Source organism: Harmonia axyridis, chromosome 2, assembly GCF_914767665.1.
Source record: "Harmonia axyridis chromosome 2, icHarAxyr1.1, whole genome shotgun sequence".
Classification (NCBI taxonomy): Eukaryota; Metazoa; Arthropoda; class Insecta; order Coleoptera; family Coccinellidae; genus Harmonia; species Harmonia axyridis.
This window is the reverse complement of record NC_059502.1, coordinates 28,738,784-28,752,915: the sequence shown is the minus strand read 5'-3', so window position 1 is coordinate 28,752,915 and position 14,132 is coordinate 28,738,784. Positions and strand designations below refer to the sequence as shown.

Genomic DNA, 14,132 nt, shown 5'->3' with positions numbered 1-14,132 from the left:
GAATACTTTAAAAGCCGCTTTCATCAGTAGAGTTATCTCTCTGTAATTCTTTGGTATTTTTATTATTATTATTATTATTATTAAACAAAATTACAGAGTTGAGGTACATTAAACCTATAAACTCTAACTGAAAATTATCCATAATACAACTATAGAGAAAGAAAAAAAAACAGAGATAAGTGAAACGAGTAAAGTAAGGTCAACCATCACCAGAAATTTGCAAAAAGCTACAAGAATGATATTATCAACAACCAAAAACTAACAATGTACACACTTCAATTACTTTTCCAGGTGTCAAATTTATTCTTGAACGCATTGACTGATACTGCTTCTACAATTTCACTGGGCAGGCCGTTCCAATGGTTAAACACCCGATTACAAAGGAAATTTTCTCGGCACCTCGTTCGAAATACTTCTCTATTCAACTTGTAATCATGTCCACGAAGTTGATTCGAATTCAACTCATACAGGTGGGACATATCGACGCCGAATAAGCCGTGCAATGCTCGATATGTGACTATCGGGTCTCCCCTCAAACGACGATCAGCAAAGTAAGAAAGACCCATCATCCGTAGCCGTTCCTGATAACAAGGGCGATTCCATCCAAAGGGAATGCGAGTGACACGACGCTGTAAGTTCTCCAGCAATGCAGCATCACCCGCCAACCACGGATGCCAAACCGGAACGGCAAATTCAAGTATTGGTCGAATATAACTTTTATATATTTGGGAGATAGCCGAGATAAACGTTCTGGACAACATATATAAGACGTTTTACCTTTTTTGTGATATGCAATACATGTTCAGTCCACGAAAGATCACTTGAAATCACCACACCCAGGTCCACATGAGATGAACATCCAACAACTTCAACGCCGTCAATGTAATAAGTCAAACCTGGATTGTTTTTACCCAAATGTAGTATTCGACACTTTGAAGGGTTTAGAGGAATCAACCATTTGTCGCACCAATAAACGACCCTGTCCAAGTCTTCCTGCAGGGTTTTATAGTTGTTGAGAGGGCAATTGAAAAATTTAATATCATCGGCAAATGAAGCACTGCCCGACTTGAACTCAACAGCTAGATCGCTCACATACACCAGAAACAGCAACGGTCCCAGAACTGAGCCCTGAGGAACTCCACTGAGCACGCATCTTGGTTCCGATCTGGCCCACCAACTTTTACCACAAACGATCTGTCAGTTAAGAAGCTCTCAATCCACTTCAAGATCAATCCTCGGATTCCAAAGTGCTCCAACTTGTACAAAAACCTATTTATTGGTACCCTATCGAAGGCCCTTGCGAAATCCAGATAGACAACATCTACCGGAAGTCTATTATCCAAAGAATGGGTCCACTTGTTGAGACAGTTGAGGAGGCAGGTGATAATTGATCTTCCCCTGATGAAACCATGCTGGGTATCTGGTATGATGTTATGTTCCAAAAAAAACGAAAGCATCCTGTCGTACATTAACCTTTCCAGAATCTCACATAGAATGGAAGTGAGGCTTATTGGTCTGAAATTATTAGGATCTTGCTTGTCGCCTTTTTTATGTATCGGTGATACAAGTGCACTCTTCCATGATTTCGGCAGTATACCAGAGGTCAATGATACTGAGAAAATTTTGGATATGGGTAGACTAAGAGACTGAGAACACTCTTTGAGCAACCTGGCAGAAAAACGATCCGGACCAGCTGACGACGAGACCGTAATTTCTTTTCAACCATCAAGGGATTGATGTCAATAAAAGCCAGAGAAGAATGGTTTCGAAGAGAAGCAGTTGAAGGTATAGGTGCTCCGGGCTCGGATGTGAATGCCATTGAGAAGGTATCAGCCAGAATTTCAGCTGAACACTTATGGTCATCTGCAACTAATCCATCCTTGTCCTTAACAAGCGGCAAAGATGGTACGGTATTGAAAAAGCGTCGTGTGTATTTGAAGAATTTCTTCTTGTCATTCGAAGTAGCTAGATCACTCTCAAATTTGGATTTGGCCTCACGTAATCGGCTTGAAAGACGATTGGAGAATGCTCTATGCCTCCGAAAGTCACAAACCTGCCTGCCACGGACATACCTCCGCCACAACAATTTCTTGAACTTAATCATCCCGAAAATATGATTATCAATCCAAGGCTTACTGCTATTGACCCTTACAGTTCGTATGAAAGTGTGGTCCTCAACAGTTCCGGTGACATATGCGTGAAATTTACTCCATCTCGACTCGCCGTCCCCAGTGCCCATTACATCATCCCAGTCTGTTTTGAAAAATATTTCATTAATACTCTGGTATCTCACAATTTTGCAAGTTTTAGTTTCGGACTTCATTTTTGAGGAAAGAAAAAAATTGTATTTTTGTTGATAAAACCAAGTGATCTGACTTTTTTTTTTGTCGCTCTTTTTGAATATCGATATTTCAACTTCTTTCACTTGGAGACCTGTGAGAAGGGACTGCTCAAGTTTTTCAGCTTTTTCCTTATCCGTGATATTGTCCGAGAATTGTTATCCTGTTACGCCATTCTTCTGTTCCCTTTTTTTTCTAATTTTATGAATAATTTTCGTTAGCTCCATAACAATATAACAAAGTCTACTTTCGTGTTTGATTTTTTTTTCATCATTCATATTCAAGGTTCTTATTGCTGATCATTGTGAGTTTTGATCATATTTTTATAGCAATAAAACCGTAGGTATATAATAGTATCTACTTCACTAATTTGTAGAAACACGATATGAATAGAGAGTTGATAATAATGGTAGAATAATTCTGTTTATTGAAAAAGTGTAGTGGATTATCCTATTGAAGTAAATGTAGGTAATTCGCGCTAGTTGAAACGCGTGATGTTAATCCAGAAAACTCTCGAAACATCGTTTCAAATTTTATTTTATTGCGGTTTCCCATTATCGCCCGACATTTCAACTGATGAAATGTTTATATTATTCTGTCGGTAAGACGTAGAGATTCGAAATCGAAAAATGTCAAAGATCAAATAAATCAGGCAAGACGAAAACAAATCAGTGATTGTAAATATAGAACATCTGGACCGATTTAGATGGCAAAATCAACACCTACATCCGATATGCTCACGAGATAGTTGCAATTAAAATTGAAGTCAAAGGACCCTCTCGACCAGCGATGGGCAACCGTCGTTGGGGTAGGTCCAGATAAAATAAAAAACTATCTTTGCGATTGGGATTTATTTTTAACAAATCTTTTTTTTTATATGTGATGAACTTTGTTTTTTGTCATTGTTACATCATACACAATTTATATTAATAGTCCAGTTATCTCAGTAAAAGCACTGAAAAGTAATTTGAGATACCCAGTTATGAACTAGTATAAATATACAGGGTGTTCTGATTTGTTTCCGACAAACTGAAATGGGTGATAGATCACATCATTTTAAGCAAAAAAGTTCCTATGAACATGGGTCCGGAAATGCTTTGTTTCCGAGATACAGGGTGTTAAAGTTGAAAAAATAATTCGCGTTTTCTTTAATATGTTTTGACTGCTTCGAAATCCTTTCATGAAATTGTTCCTATTCAAATATTAAATTTAAATTCATTTTGAAAATTTCTAAGGCGAAATGCATGCGGATTTTCTATTGCCCACTAATAAGTAGAAGTGGTATGCTATGTAATTGTTGTTTTTAAGTGTTCTGAATATTCTGTTTCCTGAAATATTGCGTTGTTGGGATGCTTTACGAATACTGAGTTTTTATTTTCTTCGAAGGTCTGTAAAATCCTATTTCTCTGTAGATGATTTCTTCTTTGTATGCTTCGTTCGGGCCTTTGGTAACCAATACCATTTTCCTGTATTTGTTAATAAGCTATTAACTTAGTTAACTATAATTATAATTAATGACATCTGAACCTAACACACATTTTAAATCTATTGCCGCAACAATTGTTGAATGTAAAACAATCAATCATTCGAAGATGTCATTGAACGGTGGACATTTCGAACACCTTCTTTAAAAATTATTATGTTATTTTGTTTTGTTCTGAATTGTTACTTCTAAAAAATATTTAATTTAAAATTATTACAAATTTGTTTCTACCTGTTTTAGAGATTACAAAAATATGGATTTGGCTTTAAATGCGTTTTTCTCTGAAACGGTTGACCCTAGCAACTTGAATGAGTTATACCTTTTTTAACTAGAAAAGTCAGGGGAATCGATTTTTTTAGTCCAGAATGACGTACAGGGTAGCATAGAAAAGTTGCTACGGTTTAAAGGGGACGAAATGATTGCCAGTGGCGCCCTCTAGAAAATACAACCAAATCGACCACAAATTTGAATTTCTCACCTCAAAAAACCCTATGTACCAACTTTCATGCAATTATTTGGAATCAGTCGAAAGATATTTAAGAAAACGCGAATTATTTTTTCAACTTTAACACCCTGTATCTCGGAAACGAAGCATTTCCGGACCCATGTTCATAGGAACCTTTTTGCTTAAAACATGTGATCTATCACCCGTTGCAGTTTGTCGGAAACAAATCAGAACACCCTGTATATTTTAACATCTTAAAAGTTGTTTCAAAACCTACATTTGGTAAGGTGTCTGCGACTATTAATATCTGTCAAAAATCATCAAATTTTTTGGGTATTTATTAATTTTTGCATATATCTCGATTTCTATGAGTTTTTCGCCATTTACTGTCATCGATATTGTAGACCATAAAATTCCCTTCAACTTTTTTTCTGGATGTTTTTCTATACGTCAAATATTTTTTGAGATAGAGAGCAGAAAGCATCATTTAAGGTCAACCGGTAGTACAGTCAAAAATACGCCATATAAGTTTGTTAATTATTGATATTGATAAATACTTAATTATTGATTTCTAATTTTAATTTCTTATTGAGTATTAGTTCATACTTAATATTTTTTTATGAATGTATGGAATTATATTTTTCAATAAAAACACAATGTTTTTATTTTTTGTAAAAAGTTATTGGTATAAACTACATGAGCATTGTGAATAAAAAAATTGTGTGTTAACTTTTACATTCACCGTTCTGTTGACAGGTGAATGTAAAAGTTAATGAGGAATGGGAATTATTTTATATATAATTTTTTTATTATATTTTTCTAATACGGACCTGATTTTTTCAAATAGTTTGAAGACCAATCGAAGGACCTAATGGAGCGAATTGTTCGTTTCAAATATGAATCAAATATACTGGGTGGTTCAAAAGTTATAAGGAATTGAAAATATAGGTGAATTCATAAACCACCCTGTATCTCGGCTATGGGGAAGATTAGACCTATCATATCTGGTTTTTTGGACTCGTCTAGGGTAGCTCTACCTCAGGTTAACTTATGTACATTTATCAATGAAACACCCTGTATGATGAATGATACTCTCTGCCCTCTATCTTGAAAACGATTCAAATGTATAGAAAAACTTTCGAAACAAAAGTTGTATGGAATTTTATCCTCTACAATAATGATACTGCCAACAAATAGCGAAAGACCTATAGGGAACGTGATATATGCAAAAAATGTCAAAAAAAAACGATTTGGTGACCTTTGACCTTAGATTTTAACAGTCGCGGACACCCTACCTATCATATGTAGGTTCTGAGACAACTTTTAGGATGTTAAAACACAAGTTTTTGCTAGTTGTGGCTATTTCAAAATCGGAGATCAACTACTAAGTTGACTGGACAAAACAAAAAAAAACTACAAAAGCCTAGAGCAAAAGAAAGACCCAATGCTTATTAATTCTGTAGTTGAAAATATAAATTCTATATATACTTACATTTTCGACAACAAACTTATTGGGTTGGAGCCAGCCTTTATAAAACAATAATATTGAAATTCGACACCCCAAAGCCAAAAAGTCGTTATGAGATTTGTTTAAACGAATTTGATTTTGAAGAGAATAACCTAACAAGACTCTGTTCATACTGCTGAGCAATACATTTTTCGCCATCATGCAAATTCTTAATGTTGACAATGACCACTTGTACAAAAATAATAACCCAGTCAGGAGCTATCGGCAAGTGTATTCTCAGCAGGAACAATTTAATCTTATCGGTATCCGAGTCGATATCTAAAAAACATTGGAGTTTAGGCCTAAAATGTTGAAGGTGATTACGTTTATAGGATAGGTACTTCAAATGAGCTGAGTATAGCTGGCTAGTTGAGGGACAACCTGTATGTAATGCATAGATTAAAAATCTAACATTTCAAATAACACTTTTAAATTGAACGAACCATATATGAACGAATACATTCTCAAATAATTGATAAGGATATCCTCAGTAAGTGAAATAATAACAACGATCAACTGGAGTGCTTGCCCTGTGCATTCATCAATTATCATTGTACCAGATATGTATTTGATTATTCAGTAGCAATAAACTCAACGTATAATCTATACATTGAGTTGTGGAGCTTGGAAATCGCTTATTTTAGGGTAGTAGCTTCACTGCTTCAGTCTATGAATTATGCATTACATATCAACAAATAAGCGAAAACAATAAGGTCTGAATAATCTTTTTCATTGTGTAAGCTTTCGTTATGTGAACTGAATCTAAAAGCTATGATAATGAATTATGTTGACGCGTCTGCTTCTCATTCATTTTAGGACGTTTTTATTCCATTATCTATTCGCTGGTTAGGCGCGACACTCCATATCGGTTGGTTTTGTATCTTTGTATGCAAATTCAAAAGTACTAAAGAATACAGGAGGTTTTTTTTCAGCGGAATTCAAAGACATATGATCGATAATCAATTAATGTAAGCACAATATAAAATTATATATGTGTACAGGGTGTTCGACATTAAATATATAGACAAAATGTAACATCCTACGTATGAATACAATAGGTAACTCAAATAATTATTAGTTTCTTTATGTATACCTTAGAAGCACCATTTACGAGAAAATGACGAAAAATTTAAAATTTGGAGGGATCATAATTAATATTAAAACATTAACTACAAATAATTCTGGAATTTGAATACTAGAGTTGACCACCTTTACAAAATTTTATTGAAAAATAATCCAGTCAGAAGTTATCGGCAATTGTATTCTCAGAAGGAAAAATCTCCTTGTATCTCAGAAACAGATGGGTTCAGACCTAAAATGTTTTAGAGTTTTTAAGTCCACGAAATAGGTGCTTTACATAAGTGAAGTATGTCATCATCATAATTCTCAGCTAACAACCCATTGTCGGATTAACCCTCCCTAAGTTTTGTCCATCTCGGGTAGATAATCCTCTGTGATTCCGTCAGGAGATTGATCTACTTCAGGGAAGCGACCCTGCCTGCGTGAGCCTTGATTTTTTCTCTTATACCCTTTGTCAGAGAGGAAATCATGTCCAATCCTAATAAATCCCATCCACATCTTGAAATTCCTGACCCATGTCCTATCCAACTTGCCAACACGTTTGGCCAGCGTGGCAAGTCATGGCCAAAACCCCTTAACAAATGTCGAAGTGAAGTATGTGACTATAGTTAAATTAAATTTTAATATTAAAAGAAAACGAGTACATTTCAAGATAATATTTCATTTAGAAGAAGAATGTATGCCATTAACGATAGAAAACAATATAAGCCAAATGACCGCCAGGGCTACGGTTGCAGCACCATCATATCCTTTTCATTAAATATTCTATGACTAATTCGCACATTTGCGGCTGTATGTCCTCAATAACTTCACGAATTCTTTCTTCTTGGTCTTGAATCGATTGTGTAGCGTTGGCATAGACCTTATCTTCCACGTGGTCCCAAAGAAAAAAGTCTAAAGGTGTTAAATAACAAGATCTCGGTGACCAATTGTGCTCACCGTTGGGGGAAATAACACGACCAGGAATTTTTTCTTGAAAAATTGCGATTGTTTCGATTGTGTGTGGCATGTAGCACCATCTTGTTGAAAATGAACTTCGTCCATATCAATATCTTCCAATTTCGGCAATAAAAAATCATAATCATAGCTTGGTAGCGCAATTCATCCATCACCGTAACGGTTGTATCGCCCTACGACAACACTAAGGACTACACCAGCAATATTCTCAGTTGTTCTTGAGAAGGTTTCGATTCTTCACATCCTTACTTGTCCCAACAACTCAAATTTTTCCACCAGTTTTACTATTGCCGACATAGAAGGTGCTTCTTAACGACCCAAAAATTTTTTAGTTTTGCCAGCTGTGATTGCAAATTTTTCATCATTTTTGCGGGGCCGTCCCTAGAGGGGAGGCAGAGTAGGCGATCACCTAGGGCGCCAAAATTCAAGGGCGGCATTTCAAGCTTGATCAACAAAAATCACATATGTAGAAATGGAAAGTACCGAATGAGATTTAATTCCTTCAGCAACAACAGGAAGGAATATCGAGTGATTTAATCAACATCAAAAACATTATACTCATAAATTAATCTGTTTTCAAGTTATTGACGCTAAAAAAACATATAAATTAATCAGGCTTGTCGGCGTTCGCTATGCAAAACTTTGCCGAAGTTTGTTACCACTTGGGGCGGTTTCTGGAATATTTTTGTTTTCAATTCTCCAATAATCATAATGTTAATTCCTCAGAATGGAATGCAGAACTTATCCTTCTTGAGAAATATTAGAAGTTTTTTATTTCATACCACATTGCATTATATCATAATATTTTCCATTTTTTATATAATAGTATATAACAATATACAATAACTAGTGTTGGGCGTGGGGCATTCGAATTTAAGAAAATTTTATCCGATTCATGCGATTCTTCCTCTCGATAATCTTAAAGAAAAACGAAATAATAAAAAAAAGAAAAAATATTCAAGATTTTTATTATGGAAACTTGGAGAAGAACCTGAAACCACAGGGCCTGCTCAGAGGGACTGCAACTAATGGAGGGCGGCTTTATCTACTTTTTTAGAAAATTCTGGATTCCTAGAAAAATGTATTCAATAATTTTTTTTCAATTCAAACCAATTTCCCAGTTGATTTTTTTAATCAAATTAACAAGTGTTGGGTGTGGGTGCATTCGAATTAAAAATATTGGTTCATCCGATTGTTTTGTTCTATAACCTCAAAGAAAAAAAAAATGTTCAAGCTTTTTATGAAGTTGAAACTGAGCAGAAGAAACCCTAGGGGCAGGGCCCTAATGAATTAAAAGATTTTTCTCAAATTTAATCGAATTTCACTAATTCAATAATCATTTTTCAATTGAGAATGTCTGCAATATACATTCTATATTCGATTAAAAATAATGGTTATCCGCAACATTCGGTTGTTTCATTTAATCATATTAAAGAAAAACGCAATGTTCGAAACTCAGCAGAAGAATCTGAAATCTAAATTCAATTGATATATTTCATCATTTATTCATTAGAATTCAGTCTTAGCATTCTGCAGAGTAAGCTTCTGTTAGGGAGGCAAATTAGGTCTCTGCCTAGAGAGGCAGTTTAGCTAGCGACGGCCCTGCATTTTTGTAGTAAATTTTAACAATTTCAATGCTTTGTTGAAGCGTGCATCGTTATATTTTTAGTGATAGCGTAGTTTTTACTCGTCAAATGATAAAAGATGACAACATTTTATTGAAAGCTGAAGTGATCACACTTTTGTCCACAGGATTTTGGCTAAGCGTTTGACGCAAATTTCGTTAACTAAGTTCATATCATCAGGAACTACAAGTTAATAACTAATTTATAAAAACATCGGTCTGTTCAGAATCCACTTATTCCGAAAATCCGATAGCTGTATACTGGATCTCAGTTCTAACTAACTCAAACGAAGATTTTTTCAAATTTGTGAATATAAGGAAACGAACACATCAACATCACGCTTATACCAATGAAATACATTGTCGTAAAATTTGAAAATAGACTAAGATTTGAATGTGGTATTAACTATTTACGCAATAAACGTAGATTGTGAAAATAAACAATGAACTTTTTATTAGAACTTCGCATATAATATGATAAATATAATAATAATAATAATAAATTTCTTTATTTGCAGAAGTATGACATAACAGATAATGCTTAAAGAAAATATAACACCAGAAAAAAAATAACGTCTGCAAACCGGAGCTTAAGGCAGTAAAAACTGATATGAAATTAAGCTCCAAATTCACACAAACTGTTTGTTCCACTAGTAACATGAAAAAAAAAATAAAAAAAAAGTTCCCCCATAATTCCATGCACTAATTGAAAAAAAATAAGATGAAAACATTCAATCATACCGCTTGCACCTCAAATAATATTTTTATTATTTTTATTTTTTTTCACTTCTAGGACCAGAAACTTGGTTGGATCTATATCCTGCAGCAAGAGGTGAACATCAGAGTCCTGTTGACATCAAACCAGTAGATCTCAAATTGTTGGATAGCAATAAGAAGTTAGAATGGCAGTATACACCCGAAAAAGTGAAGGATATACGGAATACCGGTCATGCTTGGCAAGTGGATATAATACAAGGAGGATCATGTAAGTTCGCGATAAAGTAATATACTGAGAGATGGTTTTTTATTAAATTATAATCAGATATTGTCAGTGACGAATTTGGCTTATTTTGAGCACTTGGCTTCCCTTTGGAAAATAATCAAAGTATGGAAATCAATCGGAATAACAGCTATCTATAACATTCCAAATTATAATAATAACTTTAAAAATATGGGGTTAAATGTTTCATTGATTATTCAATCTAATAACCGTTCGTAATGCTCGAATACTAGATCATTCCCTAGAAATGTGAAATCGTCGTTCCATAATAATATTTTGTTACTACAGTGTATACAAACAGAATTGCAATACACTCAACAACACAATATGGCAAGTCATTGACAAATAATATGAAAAGTAGTGTTCTCACGACTGATCCTTGGGGAATGCCTAACTTATTACTTATTATAATATTTCTTGAAAACACTGCTGCTATTTTGTGTCTTTCATCGCAAATCTCTTTAAAATTTGTTCTATATACTTCTTCTTGACAAGACAAATAATTGTTTTTCATGTGTGATCTTCATTCCCAAAAAAATATTTCATTCCACCAAGATCCTTTATCTGAATAGCTTTCTTCAATTTATTTTCTCAGCCTTTTTGGCTCACTAAATTCTGGAGGTTGACTAATATATATTTCTTCCAGCTAATTTCCATTCAATAATGGAGTCTAGATGTCAATATGATCAATCTACCAATTGTTTTCTGCGTCTAGCACAAAGAACAGTTTTATATTTGAAAGTCTGACCACGGGTTCAATTATTTCTACATAATCACCTGCCCATTTGGGCATCAGCAGATTTCTTTATTTTGAAAACATTTCATCATACTCCTTCAGGATGATTAACTAGCTTCCATGTGTCATTATCAGTTCATCCTCTGTTCCTATTGCTTGCTTCCAAAGTATTATTCCATACTTACCTTGAAAAAGCGTCTGCTATATCGACAGGATCGGATGGACTACACCAGTCTAGCCTCCTGACGTGGTGTATTAACATCGGTAGATTTCTTCAACTTGAAAACATTTCAACATACTTTTCCTTCAGGATGATCAACTAGCTTCCAAGTCCCATTATCAGCTAATGGTGTCAGTTCGTCCTCCATTGCTTGCTCCCAGAGTATTATACCGTACCTTGAAATAGTGTCTGCTATATTGACAGGATCGGATGGACCAAACCACAAAAAATATTCCATATCATCATATTTTTCGGTTTTTTTAATCCCTTTGAATACACCATCTTTCATTTCTCCCATGATTTTATTCGTTTCATTCTGGTGAATTTCCCTGTCATAAAATTTTCTTCTGAAATGCAATCATCATTCCTCATGTTAATTTTGTAGGGTCATATTTACGGAACCCCTAGTCGGATTTAGCCCATTAACGGCATTATCTGCGTCATTCAGGATCGTGAATACTGTGTACACTGCCAGACGGACAGAATACAGGGGGATTCACCGCGATGGCCTATAGACGTTCATGGAAAACTACCAATAATTTTGTACTGAAAATTTGCATGTTGGGGTTTGAGGTAATGATCTTTTTCCCTAAATTATTTTCAGATGTCTTCAACTTCCGGTTATACCAGAAACAGATACTCCCTCCTTTCAAATGGCACACCCAGTAGATTATTGCTTCATTAGATAGCTTTTTGAAGTCAATTTCAGCAATATGCCTTACCTTGGTATAAACTCAACAGTTTATGAGTTATAATGAGATTCTTATGGAAAAAATTGTGGCAACGAGGACTCACTTTTTTTTTATATTTCTGTAGAAAAAGTTTTTCGAAAAAACCTTTTTCATTTTCAATTCTACAAATACGTACTACTATAAGACTGTTTGCGATTTGGACCAAAAATGTACAGGGTGTTTATCAGAATATCATGTAGTTGGACAACTCAAATTCATCAAAACTCAAGATTTTCAAATCAGAACCTATATTTTTTATATCAAAACATCGAATTTTTGTAACTTTCTGTGTTTTCCGCAAGTCACAGACTACTGACCACAGTTAGATATTGCGGTTTTTCCTCATTTAAATTTCTTTCTCGAAAATTTTTAAAGTATTCATTTTTGGTATAGGGTATGTTTAAGTAACCCCCCCCCCTCTTTTTATACGTAGAATTGACTGAAATAATAAAAAATATAGGCTCTAATTTGAAAATCTTGAGTTTTGATGAATTTGAGTTGTCCAACTTAATGATCTTCTAATAAACACCCTTTATTTTTTTGATTCCAAATTGCAAACAATTTTATAATAGTACTTATTTGCATGATCAAAAATGAAAGTTTTCTGGAAAAAACCTTTTTCTGCAGAAATTTAAAAAAAGTCAGTCCTCGTTGCCATCATTTTTTTCATAAGAATCCCATTAACTCATGAACCGTTGAGTTCATACCCAAGATATGGCATATTGCTGAAATTGCCATCAAAAAAGCTACTAATGATGCAATAATATACCGGATGTACCATTTGAAATAAGGAAATAGTAGTCTCTTTTCGGTATAGCCGGAAGCTGTAGAGATCTGAAAAAATTTTAGGGAGAAAGATCATTGCCTCAAACCCTAACATGTAAATTTTCGGCACATCGTCTAATACGCCCCCGTGGTAAATCACGCTGTATAATTTGGCCACGGATTCTTCATCAGTTTATCGAACCTTGTCGCTTGAGACCATTCTCAAATCAAAATTCGGAAAATACACATCATTCCGACGAAATAATGGAGTGATCTTTTCTTCGACGAGAGCTCAAAAAAATAAACATTTGTAGGATTGCAGTAACAAATGGGTAATTTACAATTCTTGTCAATATATTCAAAGGAGGACTATGTTGTTCTGCAATTTTCAGATCCTCTCGTGTTGGAAGAAAAAATAATACCCTAGTTTGTTTAACCGAATTGTGTTGTTCGTAGGTTGAAGGGTAGTTTAAATTGTCCGAATCGAATTTTCAGAAGAAGCAGAGGAAAGAGGAAACTAGTTTTGTTACTCAGTCGTTTTCAATGTACAGTTGTGAATACAAATGCTGTTCACCTTTGGTAAACCAAACAAACTTATGTGTGAGCGACGAATATCAGTAGTACAATGAAAAAGTATTTCGGGACTGTTAAAGTTCAGGATCCTCATAAAGTCCTGTTCCTATGTGACGATCAAGAAAACTGACCCTTCCCATTTCACGCGTAATTTTTCATTTGTGTCAACTAGTATCGTGCACAAATATCAAGGGACAATGAAGACATTATTGTACAGGTTTCTTCAAGATTAAGTATACATACTTTAACCAGATATTGTATCTAGGTTCTACAGGGCGTTGAATTTGAATTGCATTGTAAATCCTATGTTTTTTCGAAATTTCATATTAATTTACAGGGTGAGCCAAATTGGACACTTGAATGAGAAGTAGTTATTCTATTCTAGATAGAGGAAAAATGATGTCAGTGTCTGAGGGCCAATTAATTGGCGAAAACAACGACTTCATAACTACATATTATGGTTACATAGGTATAGGGTGTTTTTCGAAAATGTTTATTGTAGAAATATTGCTATAACTTTTCTTTTGTTGAAACTTTTTCATTTCTCTGAAAATGCTGTATTTTTGGAATGGTAATTTTCATTACTATCAAAATATGTAAGTAGAAATATACGGGATGTTCCATTCGAAAAAAAATTTCATAGTGATATCTCATGAAATATCAGTTTGCGGA

General features: G+C 34.4%; 1 protein-coding gene across 2 annotated transcripts in view; it reads left to right on the top strand.

The window, feature by feature from the left end:
- The window catches only part of LOC123674169 (carbonic anhydrase), a 55,017-nt gene that overhangs the window by 36,100 nt on the left and 4,785 nt on the right, over window positions 1–14,132 (top strand). For both annotated transcript variants that reach the window (XM_045609092.1, XM_045609091.1), the window contains exon 3: window positions 10,229–10,420. In XM_045609092.1, the coding sequence (XP_045465048.1) occupies window positions 10,229–10,420 (192 nt within the window). The remainder of the gene's footprint in view (window positions 1–10,228; window positions 10,421–14,132) is intronic.